Genomic DNA, 20,787 nt, shown 5'->3' on the forward strand with positions numbered 1-20,787 from the left:
GTAACATACAGTAACATGTAGACACATAAATAGCTGAGTATTAAGTAGAATATATGAAAATATGCCAAGGAGTTCAGCAGAATAAAGGACTCTATAAATAAAAAAATAGGAATAGATTGATCATTGATAAAAGAAAGCTATTCAGACTGTTGCTGTCTTTTTAGGTAACGTTACAGCTGTGAAGCCAGCAGATAAATGACAAACACAGAGGGCTCTCAATAAATGAGAGCCAACTTTGTAGGTGACAAATGAGGTGAGACTTATTGTGAAGGATTGTTATACAGAACAGTTTTTAAAATGTGTTTTTTAAAAAGAAATTAATACCTATAACAAAGGAAGTTTTGTGCAACTTTCATTAGCATTGCATCCAGTACACCAATGTGTTTTGATGGAGCGATTTAAAGGTCAAAGTGTAATAAATACAAAGTAGAAAGACATTTTAGGACAGACTAGAGCATGCAATTTGTAAAAGCCCAAAAAGAATAGTCTTTATCACAGCGTCCTATCAAGGCCAAAGCACTGCTGTGGTCCTTTTTACACAGACACACACACACCATCCAGCAGAGACCTCCTACATCCTCATACACCCATGAAGCTTTTAACACGCCCCCATTATTCACCACTGCACGGTCACATCACCAAAGCACCTCGCACTTTTTCTCGCTTTGACCTGGTGGTGAACCCGGAGCGGATAGACGGACAAACAGGCAAAAACATTCATACCAAATGTGGAGTGTGGGCTCTGGTTAAAGGCCTGCGTACATGTAAAACACCACGTGGAAGACAAAGTCAAAGGGGGGGAGAAACAAAAGAAGAAGAAAACAAGGAGATTACCAAAGTGGGAACCTAAAATACAACAATCAGGACTGTGGACTACAATGATGATGATAATGATTCTGATCATGTTAATGATGGTGATGATAAAGACAGCGGCGGCATCGGCACCTGGCCCAGAGATGGACATTAAACCTGGAGCTACAAATGGCTTGGCCAAACGAACCCTGCACTTCTGCTACCAGCTGGGCTTCGGGGTCACAGAGATCCCCTCCAACATCTCCAGCGACACCCAATGCCTGTGAGTACAGTCATACTCACATATCTACAGGTGCATGCATGCAAATATCTATGTATAGCCAATGTATTGTAGGTGTTTACATTTCACTCACTTGCTGCGCAGTTGGGAAAGTTTGATTTTCAGGTATAAAGAATGAGACGTCTTGCTAAAAGCGTTGAGACAGCAACATCGTGGGCCTGGGCTCGAGACAGATTTGGATCTCTGTGAGCAGCGCCAAAAACTGCTAAGGCTGACTCGGGGTCCATGACCTTGTCATGCATGTACGAGAGTGCTTTAAGGACTTCAGTGCAATTTTTTTTCCAAAATAAGGGATGCAGCATTGACAGGTTCCCAGCTGGCCACTAACGTTTTTACATGTTGTTATTTGGTTCAATTTGAGTTGTGACATCAGGTGACCAAAATTCAATGTCAGGACGTCTAATGCCAACGTCAGTTTGATGTGGAATGGTGACGACAGATGATGCCAAAATTCAGCGTCTCATGCCAACGTCATCTTGACGTAGAATAATGACAGGTTTTCTACTTATTCTAGTTGTGAGGTGTGAAACGTCATTATGTTAATGTCCACACAAGGTGACATTCTGATGTCGTTTGACATTTAAAATATAGTCCACCCCCTTTTCATTCCAACCAAACTTTATAATCAGTCCAACGTAAGAGTCGTCTGACGTCATATTGACGTTCTGTGCCAACCTGTGGGGGTCAAAGCCGACTCCTGGACGAACGCAGTGAAATTGGATCAAACCATGCCTGACACATGTAGATGTTTCATGACTTATTCTTCTGTTGAAATGGTTTTCATTGACAGTGTCAATGGCATCAAGGTGTGTACTTGTTTTTTTATTATTACTATAATCATTAGTTGTTGCAAGAGACAGATTTAAAAAAGAAGGGACAAAATTGAAGCAGCAAAGGCCACAGTATCCTGACTTTTCATCTTAAGTGTGGGTCAAACTACTAAAACACTCCATTCCCATAATGCAGCTCAGAAGCGTAGTTTGTTGGACCCTCCTGAACTCCTCACCTCCACTTTGTAATGCGTGCTTTCAGTTATAAATCTGTACTTTCATCCCCAGCCTCATGTCATCCAGGGTTACTTTTTCAGACGTTAGAATGCTCAGAATTCATTATACAGCTGTTTTCACAGTCTGAGTGGTGCTCATCATGATGAGTAAACCCACTTTCATGTGTAAAATCGATGAAGTGTCCCTCCACTCAGCTACAAGTGACATGGGTCAATATAACAGAGAATACATCCCAAAATAGTATTTCTCCGTCACCATCTCACACCACTACACATTCAGGGAGTGTGCCGTATGTACAATTCAACATCACATGCCGTGAGCGTGCATAATCATTTTGACTTTCCTCTCTAATCCTTGCTCATCTCCTCTTGGCTGATTTTTTTTCCTCTGAATTTGCAAATGCTGGTTTTATTAAACATTCATTTACTTAAGGGAATGTATGCAAAGCGCGTCTGCTTGGCTTCCACTGTAACCACAGCTTTCTAGAGTGGCCACAGGTTAAAGACACCCTGTAGAGTTTTCATGTACACAAACAAAAGATATGTTAACATTTGGCATTTCTCACAAAAAACACATTGTGTGTATCCCTGAAGCCTAACAAGAAAAGTGAGAAGCTTGTTTTGTAAAATGTTTTGTTGTTGTCCCTTAAAGTTTGGGGAATATCAGGGTGGCCGCAGGTCCGTATTAAATTCAGCCTCGACAGGACTTAAATGTTTTTAGTCACAAATTTCTGGAGTTGTGCTGAAGACTGTTCAAGGATGGTGCTACACATTTTAAAGGTCCAGTGTTTTAGATTTAGGGGGATTTAGTGGCATCTAGTGGTGACGATTGTAGATTGCAGCTAGCTTTAACTTCTACCGCTTAGAGTTCCTTCACTGTTCATTGGACAGGAAGTTTTTATCAGGAGCCGGCTCATCCACAGAGGTCTATTCCTTAATGTATTTCTCCTTTCAAATGCTACGCAGGATTAGCCTCCAAATTGTCGTGTTCATAAAAGGTACCACAGGAGGTTTGAGTGTTTTTGCTTCAGCGACACACTGAGGCACGGCGTAAACATTGACCTGTTGTTTTGGACGTTTTGAAGGAATCTCAAGGCCACAGGGAGGAGGGAGCGGGACAGTGGCGGTGGGGAAAGATTAGGATCGTCTGAAGCACAACCGCACGCTTAGACATACACAAGAACAATGTACAAATGTATATAATCTTACTCGTAAATGCAGCCGACACACACAGAGATGGGGACGCATTTTGTGGCAGAAGTAGCGTCTGTTCCCAAGAGATGCTCTGTGAACTCCCAGGCAGCGATGTGTGTGTTCTCATCTGTTCTATTTTGCTCGAAGGTCAAGGCTCAGGAACAGTGGGGATATTTGCAAGTATGCAGCAAAGGAGGGTCGTTTCAGATGACGAGCAGATGCAGAATAAGCTTGGGATCTTTAGACTTTCTGCACACAAAAGTGCTTGCTCCTTGCGTGAAAAGAAAATCCCCAAAATGAGTGAGTAACCAATCATTGGCCTCACTGACTGTTATCATTATTCAATGCACATACGAAGTTGGAAGAAGTAGTAATGATCCCCGCCACGCGGCAAAAATGGCCACTAATTACTTTCTGATCTGAAGAGTAGCAGATCACTGATCACGTTCCTGTGATCAGTGTGTCACTGAGCGTTGATGTGAGTGATTGTTTCTGTGTCAACAGGGAAGTTCAGCAGACTCAGATCAAAGTGATTCCCCAGGGCGCTCTCACCAGCCTGCAGCACCTCAGGAAACTGTAAGTGTCTCTTGTTCGTGTTTATGCTTTGATGTGGAATGTAATGAACAGAGGAGGTCAAAACACTCAAGATATGGATCATCCAAACAGAGCAGAAGTGGTCGGGCCTCACCGTCAAATTTATCTGCACCTACATTTGGTGTTATTCCTCCAAATTTAAGCAAAGCAATTTAGTGATAATACAGTTGTATGGTCAGCTTAATTTGATACGCAGTGCATAAAAAAGTCTACAATCTACATGAGTTAAAATTACTAATGGAAATCAAAAATATAGAATTATATTTGTGCTACAAACTTTAGTTTCCGTCTTTGTCTTGAAGTGTGTGCTTATGCGATAAAAGCAAACATGATATACATAAAGTACATAAGGCTGGAGTATTGAAATGATCTATTTAGAGTATTTCCACATGAGTTTAAACTAACAATGATAAATAATAAAACTAATAGAAAATGAGAGCTCAAAAATATGTAGTTATATTTGCGCTAAAAAGGTAATTTGTCTTTTATATTGTGTGTGTGTGTGTGTGTGTGTGTGTGTGTGTAATGTATAAATGTCTCATTTTCTCTGCTGGGCCAAAGCCTGGAGGGGATCGTGCATTTGGAGCTAATCTCGCTATCTTGCCAACTATCTAGCTTCATCATTTTGTTTGCACTTGTATGACTTTATGCTCAGTGACCTCTTGTGGTTTTGGCGAATCATAGTTTATTGACTGCTGACTCCTCACTCCCCTTACCTGGCTGTTAGGAGCGGCAGGTTTTCCAGAAATCGGCACAGCTAAAAACGACAAGCCTTACCGTCCGTTGCAAGCCACATTCATAGAAGAGTTTTGTCTCATGTTGAAACTGGAGCATCTGCGGAATTATTCCATGCCTGATATGTTATGATCCACTAAAGTTAGGCACGATACGAGATGAATAAACCCCCATTTTTGTTTTCTTCGCCACTATCTTCAATTTCAGTTCAATTTCAATTTTATCTACAAAGCAAATCACAGTTTCCCTCAGAGGGCTTTACAGCATACGACATCCCTCTCTCCTTGGACCCTCACAGCGGATAAGGAAAAACTCAGAACAGAACAGATCAACATAATAAATGTACAGTGATCCTTATGACAAAATGATGCATAAAGAGAGGCAGATACAGGGAGAGAAGCAGGGCAAGCAGTAATGACAAGTGCTACAATAACATTGATTTTAAAAGTCCAGTTATGAACAACATAGATCAAAGATTTCTGGCTGTTTTAGTTATTAAAAACACATTCATCCTCGTAATTCCATAGTGTCTATATTTCACACAGCTCCTGTTAGCAGGAGAACATCATCTTCTGTGTGCAGCCCACCCGATCAGCTTGGGCAGCTACCTCAGGGAGATCTGCAGCCTACTGAGTGCACTTTAAATGTAGTTGCGAACGGCATTTACCATGTGTTTTTGCATGAGAAAGTGTGCGCCCTATTTGACGTTGTTATAAGCCCTAAGATGCCATTTTGTTTAGTGTTGAAAAAGTTAACCTTATTTTGAAATTCTTGTGTAAGTGTTCAGTGTATTTTCTCTATATTTGATGTTTTTGGCTTTCTTTAATCTAAGCATTGTTATTTTAGAGTGTGGTGATCCTCTCATAAGTACTATTGTGAGTGTAAAAAATTTATTTTATTTGGATAAATGCCATCATTGCTTTTGAATTAAACTTCAATAAAGTTGAAAAATAACTGCACAGCCATTTTATATCCTTTAATCTACCCTCTCCCTCTCTTCCCCGCTTCCTCCAACCTCAGCATCATATCCAAGAACGACATGCTGGAGAGTATCACCGCGTCTGCCTTTGCCGGCCTGCCTCAGCTCACTGAAATGTGAGTATACAGTTTGCGAAAAGCCTTCGTTCGTGACTTGTTTTATCCGACGTGCTTGTGTGTTTAGTCTTTGTTATGGAACAAGAAGAGCCGCAAACTCTGAGAAAGCCGATCGCCCAAAACAGACAGCTGAGGAGCATGCTTGGCAGGGTGTTGGAGACTAAATATGTCAAAGAATAAGTGTGAATGAACACCCAACAGCTGATACATTTGTCATATTCTACTTTACACATTTGTGTTTCCCTTAGCTTCATCTCTGAGAATGTTGCGTTGGAGAGTATAGGAGCTTCTGCTTTCTCTGATCTCCCTGAACTCATCGAGATGTAAGTATGACTGGCACGATAATGGCAGTGGTGAAACCTTGTAATTGTGAGACCAGTAATTTATATTAATGAGTACATGGCTGTATGTGTTCCTTTCAGAACCATAACAAAGGCAAAAAACCTGAGACACATCCATCAAGATGCATTCAGAAACATTGTGAGGCTACGGTATCTGTGAGTACTCAGTGAGAGTGCAGCGGGGAGAAGTACTTTCTTCTTAAGTTTGTGTTTTTCAAGCTGATTGTGAGTCCGAAATTGGGTCATGGGTGACAGGCCTACTTCTGACGGGCCGCCGCACAACCAGAGACATCATTTTTTAATTAGCTTGGATCCCCTGGAAGAGAAATTAAGTGTCACACTTCTCATGAAAAAAAGTTTTTCCACAAAATGAGTTATCCATCATTGCAGCCATGTTAAATATATTTGTCACAAATGCACCAAATACTAAATTGGATTGTTTATATCTTTTAAAAGAGTTTTAAAGTAACAGTTTATGAAGTACAACACATCCCTAAAATCCCTCACTGATATTATCATAACTTGCTACTGTTGTGTTTGTCCCAATTTGTGTGAACTGGGGCAGATAAACGGAGCAGTTTATGGTGAAAAAAATTCTATTATTAAACTATTGAACTGTAAAACCGGGGTACCTTAGCACAACTACTCTACAAAGACGATTTTCTATTAAAAAGATGCTCAGTTTTAATTAAAAAAATGTTACAGCTGTGAGGTTGTACCCAAATATGGTTTGATATCCAAAATCCTGCTTTCCAAAGCTATATATTTAGATTCAGCAACTAGCTAGCTAGCTAGCTGGTTCTTATGTTAGCATGCTAAAGGCCTACACACACCAAACAAACAAGGCCAACAGGTAGCTAGCACATACAGTACCCCTTAATTATTGGGGTTACTGTAGTAGTATTACTGAAAATTTATTAGTAATTCTAACAAGTAAAAAATTGTACAAAAAATTGTACTAAACAAGTATTACTGGTTACCGGGGAAATTAATATTATTACTCTAACTTGTTGCTAATAACACATTACTGTCCAACACCGCTTATTCGTACATTATGTGTGCTTAGAGTAATGGTTCAATACATAAGTTCATACAAGTTTAGGGATGTCAGTTTGCTGTCAATAGTCTGACATCCATGAACCAGTAACTAACCTGTTAATTTTTAAATTTAAAAAACGCAGTGATGTGAAATACAAAGAGGCCTTTCCACTTACTCCGTGGCTCCATTGTCTCAGTTAGCATTAGCACCGCGTTTCAAAGCAATACCTATTCAGGGGTGATGAAATTTTAATGTTTTATGATGCAAATGTGTTGCCTTTTATTATATATTTTTGTTGGCTTTGCTGACAGCCAGATGGCTAGCTGCGTTAGCATGCAGAAATAATTGCCCACTGCCCACCGTCTGGTCTCAGCTGGGTGGGAGCTAAGTCAGCTAGTAGCATTGCATTGTAACACTGTCCCAGTGGCGGGATGACATTGTCACGGAAACATGGTGGCCACCCTCCGGCTCAACCCCTACGCCCCCGTGACCCTGGTGAGTAAGCAGCTTCATTTTGAGCTGCAAAACCCTTTCAGCATTGTTAACTATGTTAGCACCACTAGCTAGTTGATTCTGCTAAAGGTGCTAACCAAGCTAACAGTGATGGTAAAGGGAGTTTGCGCCTCAAAATTTAGCCAATTGCTCACCGAGACAATTGGGGGGAGACTCGGGGGTGGACCCGATGTTTCCACACCCGATGCTGTTGGGTCAGGATGGCATGAAGTGGTAACCACCAAATGAGCAGGTAGCTAGCTCCCACTTGACCTGACTGGTGTAGTGCAGACCAGAGGGTGAGCACATGTTAACACAGCTAGCTGGCTGTCTGTCTCCCACCAGATCTAGTTGATGTGCAGTAAACTGAAGAGTAGCAGAATTAATCTATGGACCGACATGCACAAGCGGTCACAAAAATATACTCTGCGGCTAAATGATTAATGGTTATCCATTGACAACCCTTACACAGGTTGGGTCAACACATTACAATGAGGGGGCCGCCAAAAATCAAGGGACGGCCCTGCTACTATGCTAAACCAAGATGCTGAACATTCTAGATATTCAACCTGCTAAACACCTGCATATATTCACATAATCATTGTGAGGGTGTTAACATGTTAACATTTACATTTAGCTCAAACCAAAGCACCACAAACACAACCTCACAGAGCTGCTACTGTGGCTGTAGATTCTCTGTCGTGTTTTTGAAGAATCAAGTTTATTCTTCACAAATTCAAAACCCAATTCTGAATATTCAGTGTTTTACAGACTGTCAAATGTTTCAGAGACACTGCATGTTGAACTTGTTATGTGTTGTTGCCAAAAAATAGAAAGGACAGTTATTTGGAACACAAAATGTCTGATTTATCTCCCTGCCACCCGAGCTTCTCTCCGAATTGTCTTGGAATCTCTTCACTTGCTAATTTTTATCTCGGTTAATACAATGAATGCAACATTGTCTGATTTTATCACCATGACTCATTGTTGTTCAGAGTGAGAGTTGCGGTGTGAATGTAGTAACATTTGGTGATTAATCTGCACATCACAGGACCATCTCCAACACAGGACTGACAACGTTCCCAAACTTCTCCAAGATCAACTCTTCGGCCCACAGCTTTCTTTTGTAGGTCTCCACACAATATATAAATGAACTAAAACCGCCCACGCACCATTATTCCCACGTGCACTTCAACATATAGGCTACTGCATGCACGCAACATTAAAAATGCCCAGAAGATATCACACCATTAAACATATAACACTGCAGTTAAAACCTACGCACTGTGTAGTCCTTACAGAACAGAAAATCAGGAATACAAACCATCTGTCCCTTGTCTCCGGCCTTTAAAAATCCAACTCCCATCTGACATCTATCAGCCTCAAAAAGGAGAGGGATTTAAAGGGGACTGTGGCATGTATTCCTGATGTTTTGCACCTCATATCACCTTAAATATGCTGTTTTTCTTGTCAGTATTTGCTGTTAATCATGTGCTTTTGATCTGCATGCTGCTTAGAGACCTGCAGGAGAACAGCCACATAAAGAGAGTCCCCGCCAATGCCTTCAGAGGCCTTTGCACTCAAACTATCGACGAGATGTAAGGGATTCATCACTTTTTTTTTAGCAACATTGTGCACCACCCTCACATGGCTCTGAGTGGGCATTACATTCGCAATGACGAATATTCCCTGAAATGCTCTCTGCCCTCTTTACTGAGACTTGTCTCCTCCTACTTGTCTCCTTTTTCCTGCATTTTCAACACTCTTACCGCTGCCTATTGCCTCTTTGCTTGAGTGTATTTTAACTTAACTTTGCTCATAAATGTTTCTTTAGTCATTAAAACAGCTATAAGAAGTATTTAACTGGCTATGAAACCGTCTCAAATTAAAACTAATGCCTCTGTACGACCCACATAAGCAAACAAGACCATTAGCGAGAAAACCGGCTATTGCCTTAAAGTTATTTTAAATGCCTGTCCCTGGTCTGATGCCCTGCGAAATCAGACGAAATTATTTCAGGCATACAGGCCAGAAGAGGCTATCGGCCCTTTTACACTAACCCCTTTGACACTGCCTCTTCAAGGTGGAAATTTCACTCATTTATGCCCCTGGCCGTTCTGTATAAAAGGTACAGTCGTGGAAAGGGTGTACATCTCACCTTTGAGCTGGTATTGGAGGTATTAACGGCACAAAAATGAGGTCTATATTAAAGGGATGCTGAGCAGGATGGAATCATGGGTGGCATAGGTGTGACAGTTTGACAACGTGTTATGTGTAAAGTAGCTCACAGCAGTTAGCAGCTAACTCAAAGAAGTGGAACAGTGGATGAAAATGTCCACAAATTGGGGAAACAATGAGGTCCAGGAGCTCCTTACGCTTTGAGCAGCGGACAAGATCAGCCACCATATAACAGGGACGGTAAATGATTGTTATTGCCATGTTTTGCCATTATTATTGTTTATAAAGTGCTGCAGACACATATGTTATATGTCACACTAGAGGCCGACGCTGTTGTGTTGCATGTCACGCCTGTCGCACCTCTTTTGGTTCCACAATGCTGGGATGCTGTCTAAAATGACCTACTGGAGCAGAATGATGCCACTGTCATTTGGCGCGGTGTAAAAATGCAAAGATGCTATAAGGAAGGGACTTAGTAGTGGCCTGGCGTTTTTGTTTTTTTGTTGTTGAAAAAAACAAACAAAAAAGAAGAAGAAAGCAAAGGTATATTATTGAACAAATTAAAACTAAGACATCACTAACTACAGTTACTACGACTTCTACTTTGAAAATTATTGTTACTTTAAAAAAGTGCTAGCTTTTCCTCCTGTTTCCAGTCTTTATGCTAAGCTAAGCTAACCAGCTACTGGCTTTAGCTTCATATTTAACAAACTAATATAAGATTGGTATTAATCTTCTCATCTGTGTCAAGTGTCAAAACTATTCCTTTAAGTAATATTGCACATGCTTACTTAAAGGAGTATTTTTGAATTGTGGTATTACTACTTTTACTTCAGTAGGAATCTAAATATATACTATCCAACAAATGCGGTCTGCCAACAGCTTCCAAGGTCTCTAAGGAACTCTCACATAATAAATACAATTTATTTAGTGATTTCTGTGTATTCATGCAGGTTTAGTCACTGAGAACAAAAGAACTGTACACACTAAAATTAGCTTTGATTGTTCAGAGAACTTTATTGTTGGGAATTGTTTGTGTCGGAGCCACATGACTGTAATTTGGCTTCTCTTTCTGATGACAGACGGCTCACCAGAAATGGCATCAAGGAGGTGGCAAGTGACGCCTTCAACGGCACAAAGATGCACAGATTGTGAGTCACAGACAGAGACGCGATAACAAACAGAAGATTTACCAAAGAATAAAAAAATAAAAGTCAGCTCACATGTTTAATTTGTCTCTCTTTTTCTCCCTCTCTCTCTGAGGTTCCTAAGAGGCAACCAACAGCTTACTCACATCAGTCCCAACGCCTTTGTGGGTTCCAGTGAGTTGGTGGTACTGTAAGCATGATTCATTCAAAATAACTTTATTTATTCGTGCATACACGACACGTAAACGGACAAATGACAAAGAGTAGACAACAAACAGTGCCACTTTAAACAGATTAAGATGTCCACCGGTGGGGTTTCAGGGAAACATTGGTATTTTTCAACCCTATTTTTGTCCAGTATTGAAAAAGACCGCTGTTGCAGCCGCAGCAGGGAAACAGGCTGCATTGTAATCCCTGCGGGCAGTTGTGCACTGTCATTATAGTCCATTAAAGCACTCGTTTTTTTCACCGACAGGCTCAGATTGTTATTTAGAAGTAAGTAAGTATCACGTTATGTAATTTTTCATACGATATTAAAAATTGTACCGGTATTATCATGAACGACATGGCACACCCTTATCCATCGGCGTAACCCTACCTCCTTACTGGTCCGCTTGGGGCTGCTTCCTTGTTTACTTAGTGCGTCAGTCACCAGGGGCCTGTATCACGAAGCAGGATTAATGTCTTAGCGAGGTACCTTCAGGGTTAACCCTGGGTTTTCGGTCTCACAAAGCCGGTTCAGTTCTTATTTGGGTAGATCACCATGGTAACTTACTCTGAACGGCTATCCTACTCCGGAGCAGGGTAAATTCAGGGTTGAATCTAATCCTATAAAAAGCACCACCCACTGGCCAATCAGCTGTTTGGAAAAAAATGACTCTGCTGACAGAAATGCAGCCCAGTCATGACGGGAAGTTTAATTATTTTGATTGATTTTGATTTGAAAGTTTATTTTGAACATTAAAAAAGAAAGCAACAACAACAGACAATGAAAAAATTGTTCAAAGAGGAGTGGAAAGAAGTCGAAATTTCATCCCACCCCTTCATAAGAAAGAAACTGATCATTTGCGGACACTTAATAGCACCATTAATTAGTGCCAACATTTTGTTTTGTTGGAGGAAATGATCCCTGTTAAAGAAAATGGGCCTAATTGACAGCTTTGCTGCTGGAAATGTGGAAAGTAGCCTATATGTCTACACCTCATGGTGTCTGAGGGATTTTCCTTTTTGTTTTTTTAAAGAGGGAGACTAGGTATATTTTTGCGCAGCTGTTAATTTCTAACACAGCTCAATATCAGGATGATTTTATTCAGACTATCAATTTGGTGTTGGTGTTGATATGATTTAATTGTGGCGTCAGCTTTAAGCTTTATTGTAGCATACATAACGTTATGACAAAGAAGACCAATTTATCAGACGCAATGATGTTAGACGATAATTGTAATACACGCAATTCATCTGCGCAGCATTGATTTCATGGGATTCAAGGGTGTGACCAGTGTCAGATGTACAGGTACAGGTACTGTAGCTACTTGAACCAGTGATGAGTAATTTAACCTACACATCATTTTATTTGCTACTTTGTTTTGTCTTGATTTTTCCCTCTCTCCTCCTCTATTTCTTCTTTCCTTACTTGTTTTTTTTTCTTCTCTATTATGTGATTTCATTCATGTTTTGACAGGGGAATTTCTTTGATAAACTTTTAGTGGCTTCTAACCTCTCCGGCACTTTTCTTTTTTTTTAATCTTGTAAATTTTATACTGTCTGTTTTTAACATTATGTGCGAATAAACTACTATGTATGTTTCCTCCTCCTGCAGCTGCCACGGTGTTGGCATTTTCTGTAATGTTGCTTTTCTCCTCTTCATATTTTAGTAGAATTAAACTCTGATCCTCACAAGAAATACTTTTTTTTCCTCACATACGGTGCTCTGTGAGGACACTCAGTGACACTGCGCTTCTCTCATGATTGTGATTGGTCCGCTGCGTGCACGTTCACGGTTCTTGATAAAGCAATCCTGGGTTGAGTTACCGAGTTGATATCCAGCGTCGTGATACCGATTATCCTGATTGCCATTGTTAGGGTTAGTCAACCCAGGACAGGTCTGGGTAACTCAGGAAAGGTTGATCTCGCTTCGTGATACAGGCCCCTGATCGCAACCTTCCAAAATACATGGGTTATGCACGAATTACTGGCTCATGATTATGTGGGATATGTACGCCTTTGTGTGCATTATTTTTCGTAGGCAAACGTGAACAATTTGGGAAAGTCTGCAAGATTTCAGAGCAAGACTTCTCCTTGAGCGAGACTTGGTTAACTAACAAAAAGACCAGAATAAATAAATAAAATAAATTGACAGTGCACAGTTGCCCATAGAGATTACAATGCAGCCTGTTTTTGTTTCTGCTGTTTCCACAGTGCTCTCTTTCAGTACGGTACCAATTTAAAAAACTGTCCAAAAATGTCCATACATTTTAAAAAGCCTGACATCCAACAGTAACTCTTACCTACATGATTCACCCTCATCATCACTTATTAAACCAGGAGGAAACAAGAAACACTGTGGCATTGGTAGGGATTGGGGGGGATTTGTGGAAACATGCCAGCTTTAAGGTAAAAATAAACCGAGAGCAGGTGAAGAGAGGTGGAGAGAGATATTTTTTTTATCTGTTTATTCCCCAATCAAAGAGACACCCATTTGTATTGAAGCAGCAATCAGAAAGAGACTGTATTTGTTTTTGTTTTGGGCTGTCATTGCTGTCGTGTTTTTGACTTCACATTCCAGCAATCAGTTGGCAATCAAACAGTGGCTCTTACCTTGAATTTCCTGCTCAGGAAATTTGAGTTGCTGTGTTTTATTCTAAATACAAACAGTTTTTTTTTCCTGAGAAAAACAAATAAAAGCTTTTTTGAACTCTTCACAGATCAAATGTCTTGTACATATAGAAAACAGAGAAGACATCTTTTAAACATGACATGGGTCCTGAAATTACTCCTCTGTTTGACACCTACTTGTTTGTATTTGTTTGTGCAGGGACATCTCCGAAACAGCCCTCAGCTCCCTGCCGGACTCCATACTCGGTGGACTCCAGAAGCTGTTTGCGCAGTCCGCCTTCCACCTGAAAGAGCTTCCTCCTTTGCAGCTCTTCACCGAACTCCGCCAGGCCCACGTGACGTACCCGTCACACTGCTGCCCCTTCCAAAACATCAACAGGAACAGGTAGGCATGCGTCCGAACGCCTTATGGTTAAAGGAACAGATCAAACTTTGGAGAAAATGTGCTTTTTCCTTGCAGAGAGTTAAATGAGAAAATCAACACCACTCTCATGTCTGCTCGCTAAAAACATAGCTAGAGCCAAGAGACAGTTAGCTTAGCTTAGCATAAAGACTGGAAACAGAGGGAAGCAATTAGCCCGACTCTGTCCAAAGGTAACAAAAATCATCTATCAGCAAATATGACACAGTTAGTGACACATTATAGCTTGTTTGTTCAATCCAAGCAGCAACCTCCGCAGCTGAAAAATGAAGCCAGCGGGGAAGTGCCAATAAATAGAGTGACGGCTATGTGCTAGTTCAGACAGTCAACTCAAGCTGCATTGATTCATATACGTGTCTCTCCCTCTGCCTTGTCAGTGCCACTGCTGCCCTGCATCAGTATCGCAGTATCGTCACTCCCTAATAGCTCATGTCAACGTATCTGCAGGGAGTGATGAGGCCTAGAAGCCAAACTCTAAATGTGTTATGCTGAAAAATGGTCAAACGTGAGTTGCTGTTCCTCCAATGGTCACTAGAGGCTGGCTCCAACAGAGAGTCAATCCCCGTAGAGTCCCACATCAAAAATGTCCAACTTTACAGCAGAAATAAACATGTTTACAGCCCAGTACAACAAATGGTTTTTATTAAGACTTAAAGTTATGCATGATTAAGGGTGTTGGCTAGGTAATTTAACCAATGGTGTAACCCCAGATTCACAGAGTAAAGGCGTAGTTGTAAGCTAGTTGTTGCTATTTCAGTGTTTTTTAAGTGTAGCAGCTAGTGTTAGAGGTAGCTCTACCCTCTCATCCAATTATGGTTACTTCTGGCTCAAAAAATCCAAGATGGTGAGGGCCAAAATGCTGAACTTGTGGCTTCAAAAATATGCCTAACTTTAAGCCTTAATAAAATGTAAATGATTGAGTTATGTAAAAATTCACCTTCTGTACAGTCATGAATGTGGAAATTAGCTATAGTGACCAAAACTGTTTTTCATACCAAGCTGTAAACATGTTTTATCTGCTGTAAAGTTGGGCATTTTAACATGGGGGGGTCTATGGGGATTTACTTGCTTTTGGAGCCAGCCTCAAGTGGCCATTTGAGGAACTGCAGCCTTTGGCACTTGTGAACTGGCTTCATTTTTCAGCCTCAGAGGTTGCTACTTGTTCAAAATGGGAGTCTACAAATCAAGGGGTGATGTCCTGGTGGTTATATTTATTATTTCACACAGACTATTACCCTTTATTTCAATGGCGCTCTTGCCCGTGGCGAGTAAAGTCATGATGCGCCGATTTGTGTTTCCATTGTCGGTTTAGACCAGGTTTTGTTGTCATGAACTCACAGAAAAATATGTCATGAAAGTGAATGCTGTGTTAGTGAAAAAATAGCGAATAACTGTGATTTTGTTAACATGCACTTTTTTTATATTGTTGTGTGCCAGATCCAGATGGCACCCTTTCTGCTCCCACCCCGAGGCTGACCCCTACTTCCAGAGGGCCCACTGCTTCAACTTCACCTCCATCACCTGCAGCCCAATCCCAGACGCCTTTAACCCCTGTGAGGACATCATGTCCGCTGTCCCCCTACGGGTCCTCATCTGGATCATCTCTGTCCTCGCGCTGCTGGGTAACACAGCGGTACTTCTGGTGTTGTTCGGTATGAAATGGGAAAATCATTACTAACTCCCTTCCTTCCTTGTTTCCTTTGTTCTTTCCCTCTTTTTACTTGCTGCTTTCCTTCCTTGTGTTCTTTCTTTCATTCTACATTCTGTCCTAATTCCCCTCCTTCTTACAGTTCCTTGATTTGCAAATGCAGTTTACTTTTACTTTTCAGTACCAAAATTTGGTTTTGTATTTTTGTTTTGTTGTCAGGCAGCCGCTCCAAACTGACTGTTCCTCGTTTCCTGATGTGCCACTTGGCCTTTTCTGACCTCTGCATGGGCATCTACCTGGTAGTCATAGCAACTGTGGACATGTTCACTCGTGGCCAGTACCACAACCACGCCATAGACTGGCAGATGGGCCTGGGCTGCAGTGCTGCGGGCTTCTTCACGGTGTGTAGGCAGGCACGGAGTCCTCTGCATACGCATGATAGCACTAAATAAATGACAGCACTTATAAGTGTCCGTGTTTGTTTCAACTGCAGGTGTTTGCCAGTGAGCTGTCGGTGTTCACATTAACAGCGATCACACTGGAGCGCTGGCACACCATCACAATTGCTCTGCGGCTCGACCGCAAACTTCGCCTGAGACACGCGTGCATTGTCATGACAGCAGGCTGGATCTTCTCATCCCTCACCGCTTTGCTGCCTACAGTCGGGATCAGCAGCTACGGCAAAGTGAGTGCTTCGTACAGACCACAGCCTCTCCATTTAATTCCTGGTGACAGCAATTCACTGTTTGTTCCTTTTAGAATTTGCTTCATGTAACTAGGGATGCAAAATGGCGCATGAACTCATATTCTACAAACTGACTTAGATGCCATATATATCAAATTATACATCATTCACAGGCTGTATTATTAGATGGACAACATGACAGCTTCTTAAAAGTGAAGCCAAAACATCTTGATGGCCCCCTGGTGGCTGGCTACAGTACAGGTCACAAATGGGCCAAACTAAAAAATCGAAGTCCACATCAAATATTTTTCCCTAAGTTGGTTTCTGCCATTTTAGGTGATACTTATCACCGCTGCATGTTCAAGTGTCATCTGATTTGGCTTTAATTAGTTGTTTGATGCAATAAAAGGGGAGGTTGCTACTGCACACATTTTGGCTCCAAATGATGTCACCAGTGCAAGAAGGCAGCGGCCGTATCCAGGATATTTTGGCTAGCCTTTGGTACAGTGGGAATATGGAGCTAGAACAGTGACGTACGTTTTGGCATCAAAAATAAAATTTGGCATTGTAAAAGGAAACTTTTTTTTTCCATTGAAAAAATGTTTTCCTTATTTATTTTTTTGAGCGATTTTCAATGACAGTCTTTTGTTTTTCTTTCATCATGACACTCCTTTTCAGTGTATTTTTTTTATTACAAAGTTAGTTTTCTTCTTTTCTCAGTTTTAACTTTCTGTCACTGTTTTGGTGTGGAGCGGAGGAGTTTGAGGGAAGGGGCATGGACAGCATGATTACATTTACATTTCAACTGGAACTGAAAAAAAGATTGACATTAAGAAAAAGTGAGAAGATTGTCATCAAAAAAAAACATCAGAAGGCAAAAAAAAATCAAATTAAGATCATTTTTAATGCCTGTTTTATTTTTCAGTTGTTTTTTTTTCAGCCAGTGTTTCCTTTTTCAATGCCACATTTTATTTGTGACAAAACTTACTGTCACTGTTGTAGCTCCATATGGGGGGAAGTGGAGAGTTGTCGTCCATCTTTACATTTGGACATGTTCAGAGGAGGGATAGAGAATGTATCGGTAGAAGGATGCTGAGGTGGGAACTGCCAGGCAAGAGGCCGAGAGGAAGACCAAAGAGGAGATTTGTGGATGAAGTGAAAGAGGACATGAAGTCAGTTGGTGTGAGAGAAGAGGATGCAGAGGATAGGGTTAGATGGAGGCAGATGATTCGCTGTGGTGACCCCTAAAGGGAACAGCCAAAAGAAGATTAGTCAGAATAATAGCAAGACAACACGTGTACTGTTTTGTATGTCTGAGACGACTTTCAGTGGATATAGATTTGTTATTTTCATTAGTGATCAATCTGCCAATTATTTTCTTGAATAATTGTTGAGTCCATAAAACACCAGAAGAAAATAAAATCATCATAACTACTTTCAAGAGCCTAAAGTGATGTCATCATATGTTTTACTTTGTCTGACCAACAGCCTGATACACAAAGATATTTAACATTTACTTTAGTCTCCATGGTCACTTTAGCTAACGCTGCAACTGTAGTGCATCCTTACACTGACATTAATATGTGTTACATTGAATAATACCTTCAGACAGCCCAGATCGAGCTGACGGGGAGCTAGCAACAGACTTAGCAAAGTTATCGGAAGGATGTGTTGGAAGGTAATATATACAACGTTATGCAAATACGATTAATTGAATTTTATTCAGCAGAAGTGAAAATTAAATTAAAAAGTAAATAACCACTATCTTGTGAGGGAAATGTCTTTATTTTTTGATTTTTAGGTTGCTGGAAATAAAAATTGAAATGATTATTCCAGATGTTGAGGACATGTCCGACAACATACAGACACAAAACTCAAGTATTTTTACTGTATTTGTACATATAAATAAAGCTATTTACAGACAGCGTAAGCATCTGTTTGTGTAGCTTACTGATTTAACTGGTTTAAATACATTCAAGGCCGTCGTACACTGTGTGATCCCTGAATGTGTGTGTTTATGTTTCTGTATTTGTTGGTGGTGTAGGTGAGTATCTGTCTGCCCATGGACGTGGAGTCTGTCGTGTCTCAGGTCTATGTGGTGTCTCTTCTCCTCCTCAACATCCTGGCCTTCGTCTGTGTGTGCGGCTGTTACCTCAGCATCTACCTGGCCGTCCGCAACCCCTCGTCTGCGCCACCGCACGCTGACACCCGCGTGGCTCAGCGCATGGCCGTCCTCATCTTCACCGACTTTGTCTGCATGGCTCCCATCTCCTTCTTTGCCGTGTCAGCCGCCCTCAAGCTCCCTCTCATCACCGTCTCAGATGCCAAACTCCTGTTGGTCCTCTTCTACCCGATCAACTCGTGCGCCAACCCCTTCCTGTACGCCTTCTTCACCCGCGCCTTCAGGCGGGATTTCTTTTTCCTCACGGCTCGGTTTGGCCTGTTTAAAACCCGGGCGCAGATTTACCGGACGGAGACTTCCTCCTGTCAGCAGCCGGCATGGACCTCTCCAAAGAGCAGCCATGTGATGCTGTACCCTGTGACCAATACATCAAGTCAAGATGGGAAACAAGACTGCTGACTCTCATTCAGAAAACACAGGTACAGACCTTTTGCTTGTTTTCTCAACAGGAGGATCGTCTTTCTCTCCACACAGAAGTCCAATTTCTCCCAGGCAAATAAAGAAAATTCCCCTTAGGTCTCCTGGAGATGTTGACAGAACGTACAAATGCCTCTTAAAGTTACGAGAGATTCAACTTTGTGTAAAGTATACCATACAGGAATTGTCGGTTACCAACCCCAGATTCGCTCGTTTGCTATATTCGCAGGGTTTTTTTCAACACTGTATCTGCAATTTTCGTAGCTTTGTCCTGAAAGTGTGCCACTTGTGGTCTGGCACCTGGTCGCTACCTTTTTATAAAGTCCTGACCTCACCATACACAGCAAAATAAGAAGAGTAGTCAACAAAATCTGCAAGATCTGTTTGGTATGACATCATGCAGCGAACAGTGCAAATTCAGGTTATAACCATGGCAGCCGGTACGTGGTATCATCTTATAACATGCCTCATTTTAGTGGATCATTACATATCAGGTATGGACCAAAAATTGCTATGGATATCAGTTTTTGAGCCACGCTGAAGGCCAAAAATGTGACCTGCAACAGACCAGAGGCATGTACTTAATGTACTTAATGTTTAATGTTTCTCCGATATGTTGCCAGTATCATGGATTGCTTCAGGCCTGACCTTTGACCTGCAGCAACACACAGCACAAGTGTCCTTTTTAAACCATGTGACCCATGGCTAAACTCTACTGTACTTACAGTGTGCACAGAAATCCAAGTAAAGATAGCTACAGAACAACTGCAGATACTTTGGCTAAATCTAGGTCAAACAGCTGTCCTAGATAATTCCTCGCGTTTGTTTTAACTTGATTGGAACGCCACATGGGTGGAGTTTACTGCACCGTAACAATTTAGATCACAAGTAGGAGTAGAGGGAGTAGAGGTAGACTGATTTCACTTCCATGCATGGTCCTGTGAAGCAAATGCCACCCATCTGGTGTCTCTAGATAATGAAATGAACAGAGGTACTTTGAAACAGTTTAACAAAGGTTTGACGCTCGGGATATTGGCATATATGCACATCAAGAAATCAACATTCATTTAGCATTCAACGTTATGATTGAATGATATTCATTAAGGAGCACACCGCAGGGACCTGCTGATTAATAATCTCCTCATACACTCTGTCTGCTGTAGCTCTCCATGCCTCCACATCCCTCCTACCCCTCAGTTTCTCTTAAAATGAAGGCTGTGTAATTATCTTTGTAATGCAATTATCGTTTGTAAATGAAAGTATCATTAAGTTTCACTTTTTTTATATATACATCTGTGTGTTTTGTACAATATATATCTCTGTAATGCTTTTCCATGTCATTTATAAATGTGTTTATTATATCCTCACTGCCTGAGTAGATTTTGTACGGTGAATGTGAGTGTATGAGGAGGAGTAACAAAAGGAAAAACACACACACACACACACACACATACACACACACACACACACACACACACACACACACACATTAAACGAAGCCGTCTTTATCTAGCAATGCTGTCCTTCAGAGCACCCAAAGCTTTCAAGGACAAAGTGACCCCACCAACCTCTGCTCTGTGTGCCAGGGTGGGTTGTGGGAGTGGAAGCTACACAGCTGCTCTCTCTGCTCATTACAGGAGGATGGATATGGCAGCTAGATAAAGCACACACACTCATAAGCAAG

The 20,787-nt window shown here is 41.3% G+C and overlaps 1 protein-coding gene across 1 annotated transcript; it reads left to right on the forward strand.

Annotated features, from left to right (window-relative positions):
• Nucleotides 1-659: 659 nt before the first annotated feature.
• fshr (follicle stimulating hormone receptor) lies at nucleotides 660-20,449 on the forward strand. Its single transcript, XM_033611329.2, has 14 exons — nucleotides 660-1,075; nucleotides 3,798-3,869; nucleotides 5,643-5,717; nucleotides 5,966-6,040; nucleotides 6,140-6,214; nucleotides 8,641-8,715; nucleotides 9,107-9,187; nucleotides 10,850-10,918; nucleotides 11,031-11,105; nucleotides 13,950-14,135; nucleotides 15,609-15,823; nucleotides 16,039-16,220; nucleotides 16,313-16,504; nucleotides 18,549-20,449. Exons 1-14 carry the CDS (start codon nucleotides 879-881, stop codon nucleotides 19,083-19,085), a joined length of 2,106 nt encoding a protein of 701 aa, XP_033467220.1. The 5' UTR covers nucleotides 660-878; the 3' UTR covers nucleotides 19,086-20,449.
• The last annotated feature ends 338 nt before the right edge of the window (nucleotides 20,450-20,787 follow it).

The sequence above is a fragment of the Epinephelus lanceolatus genome, chromosome 21 (genome assembly GCF_041903045.1).
Source record: "Epinephelus lanceolatus isolate andai-2023 chromosome 21, ASM4190304v1, whole genome shotgun sequence".
Taxonomy (NCBI): domain Eukaryota; kingdom Metazoa; phylum Chordata; class Actinopteri; order Perciformes; family Serranidae; genus Epinephelus; species Epinephelus lanceolatus.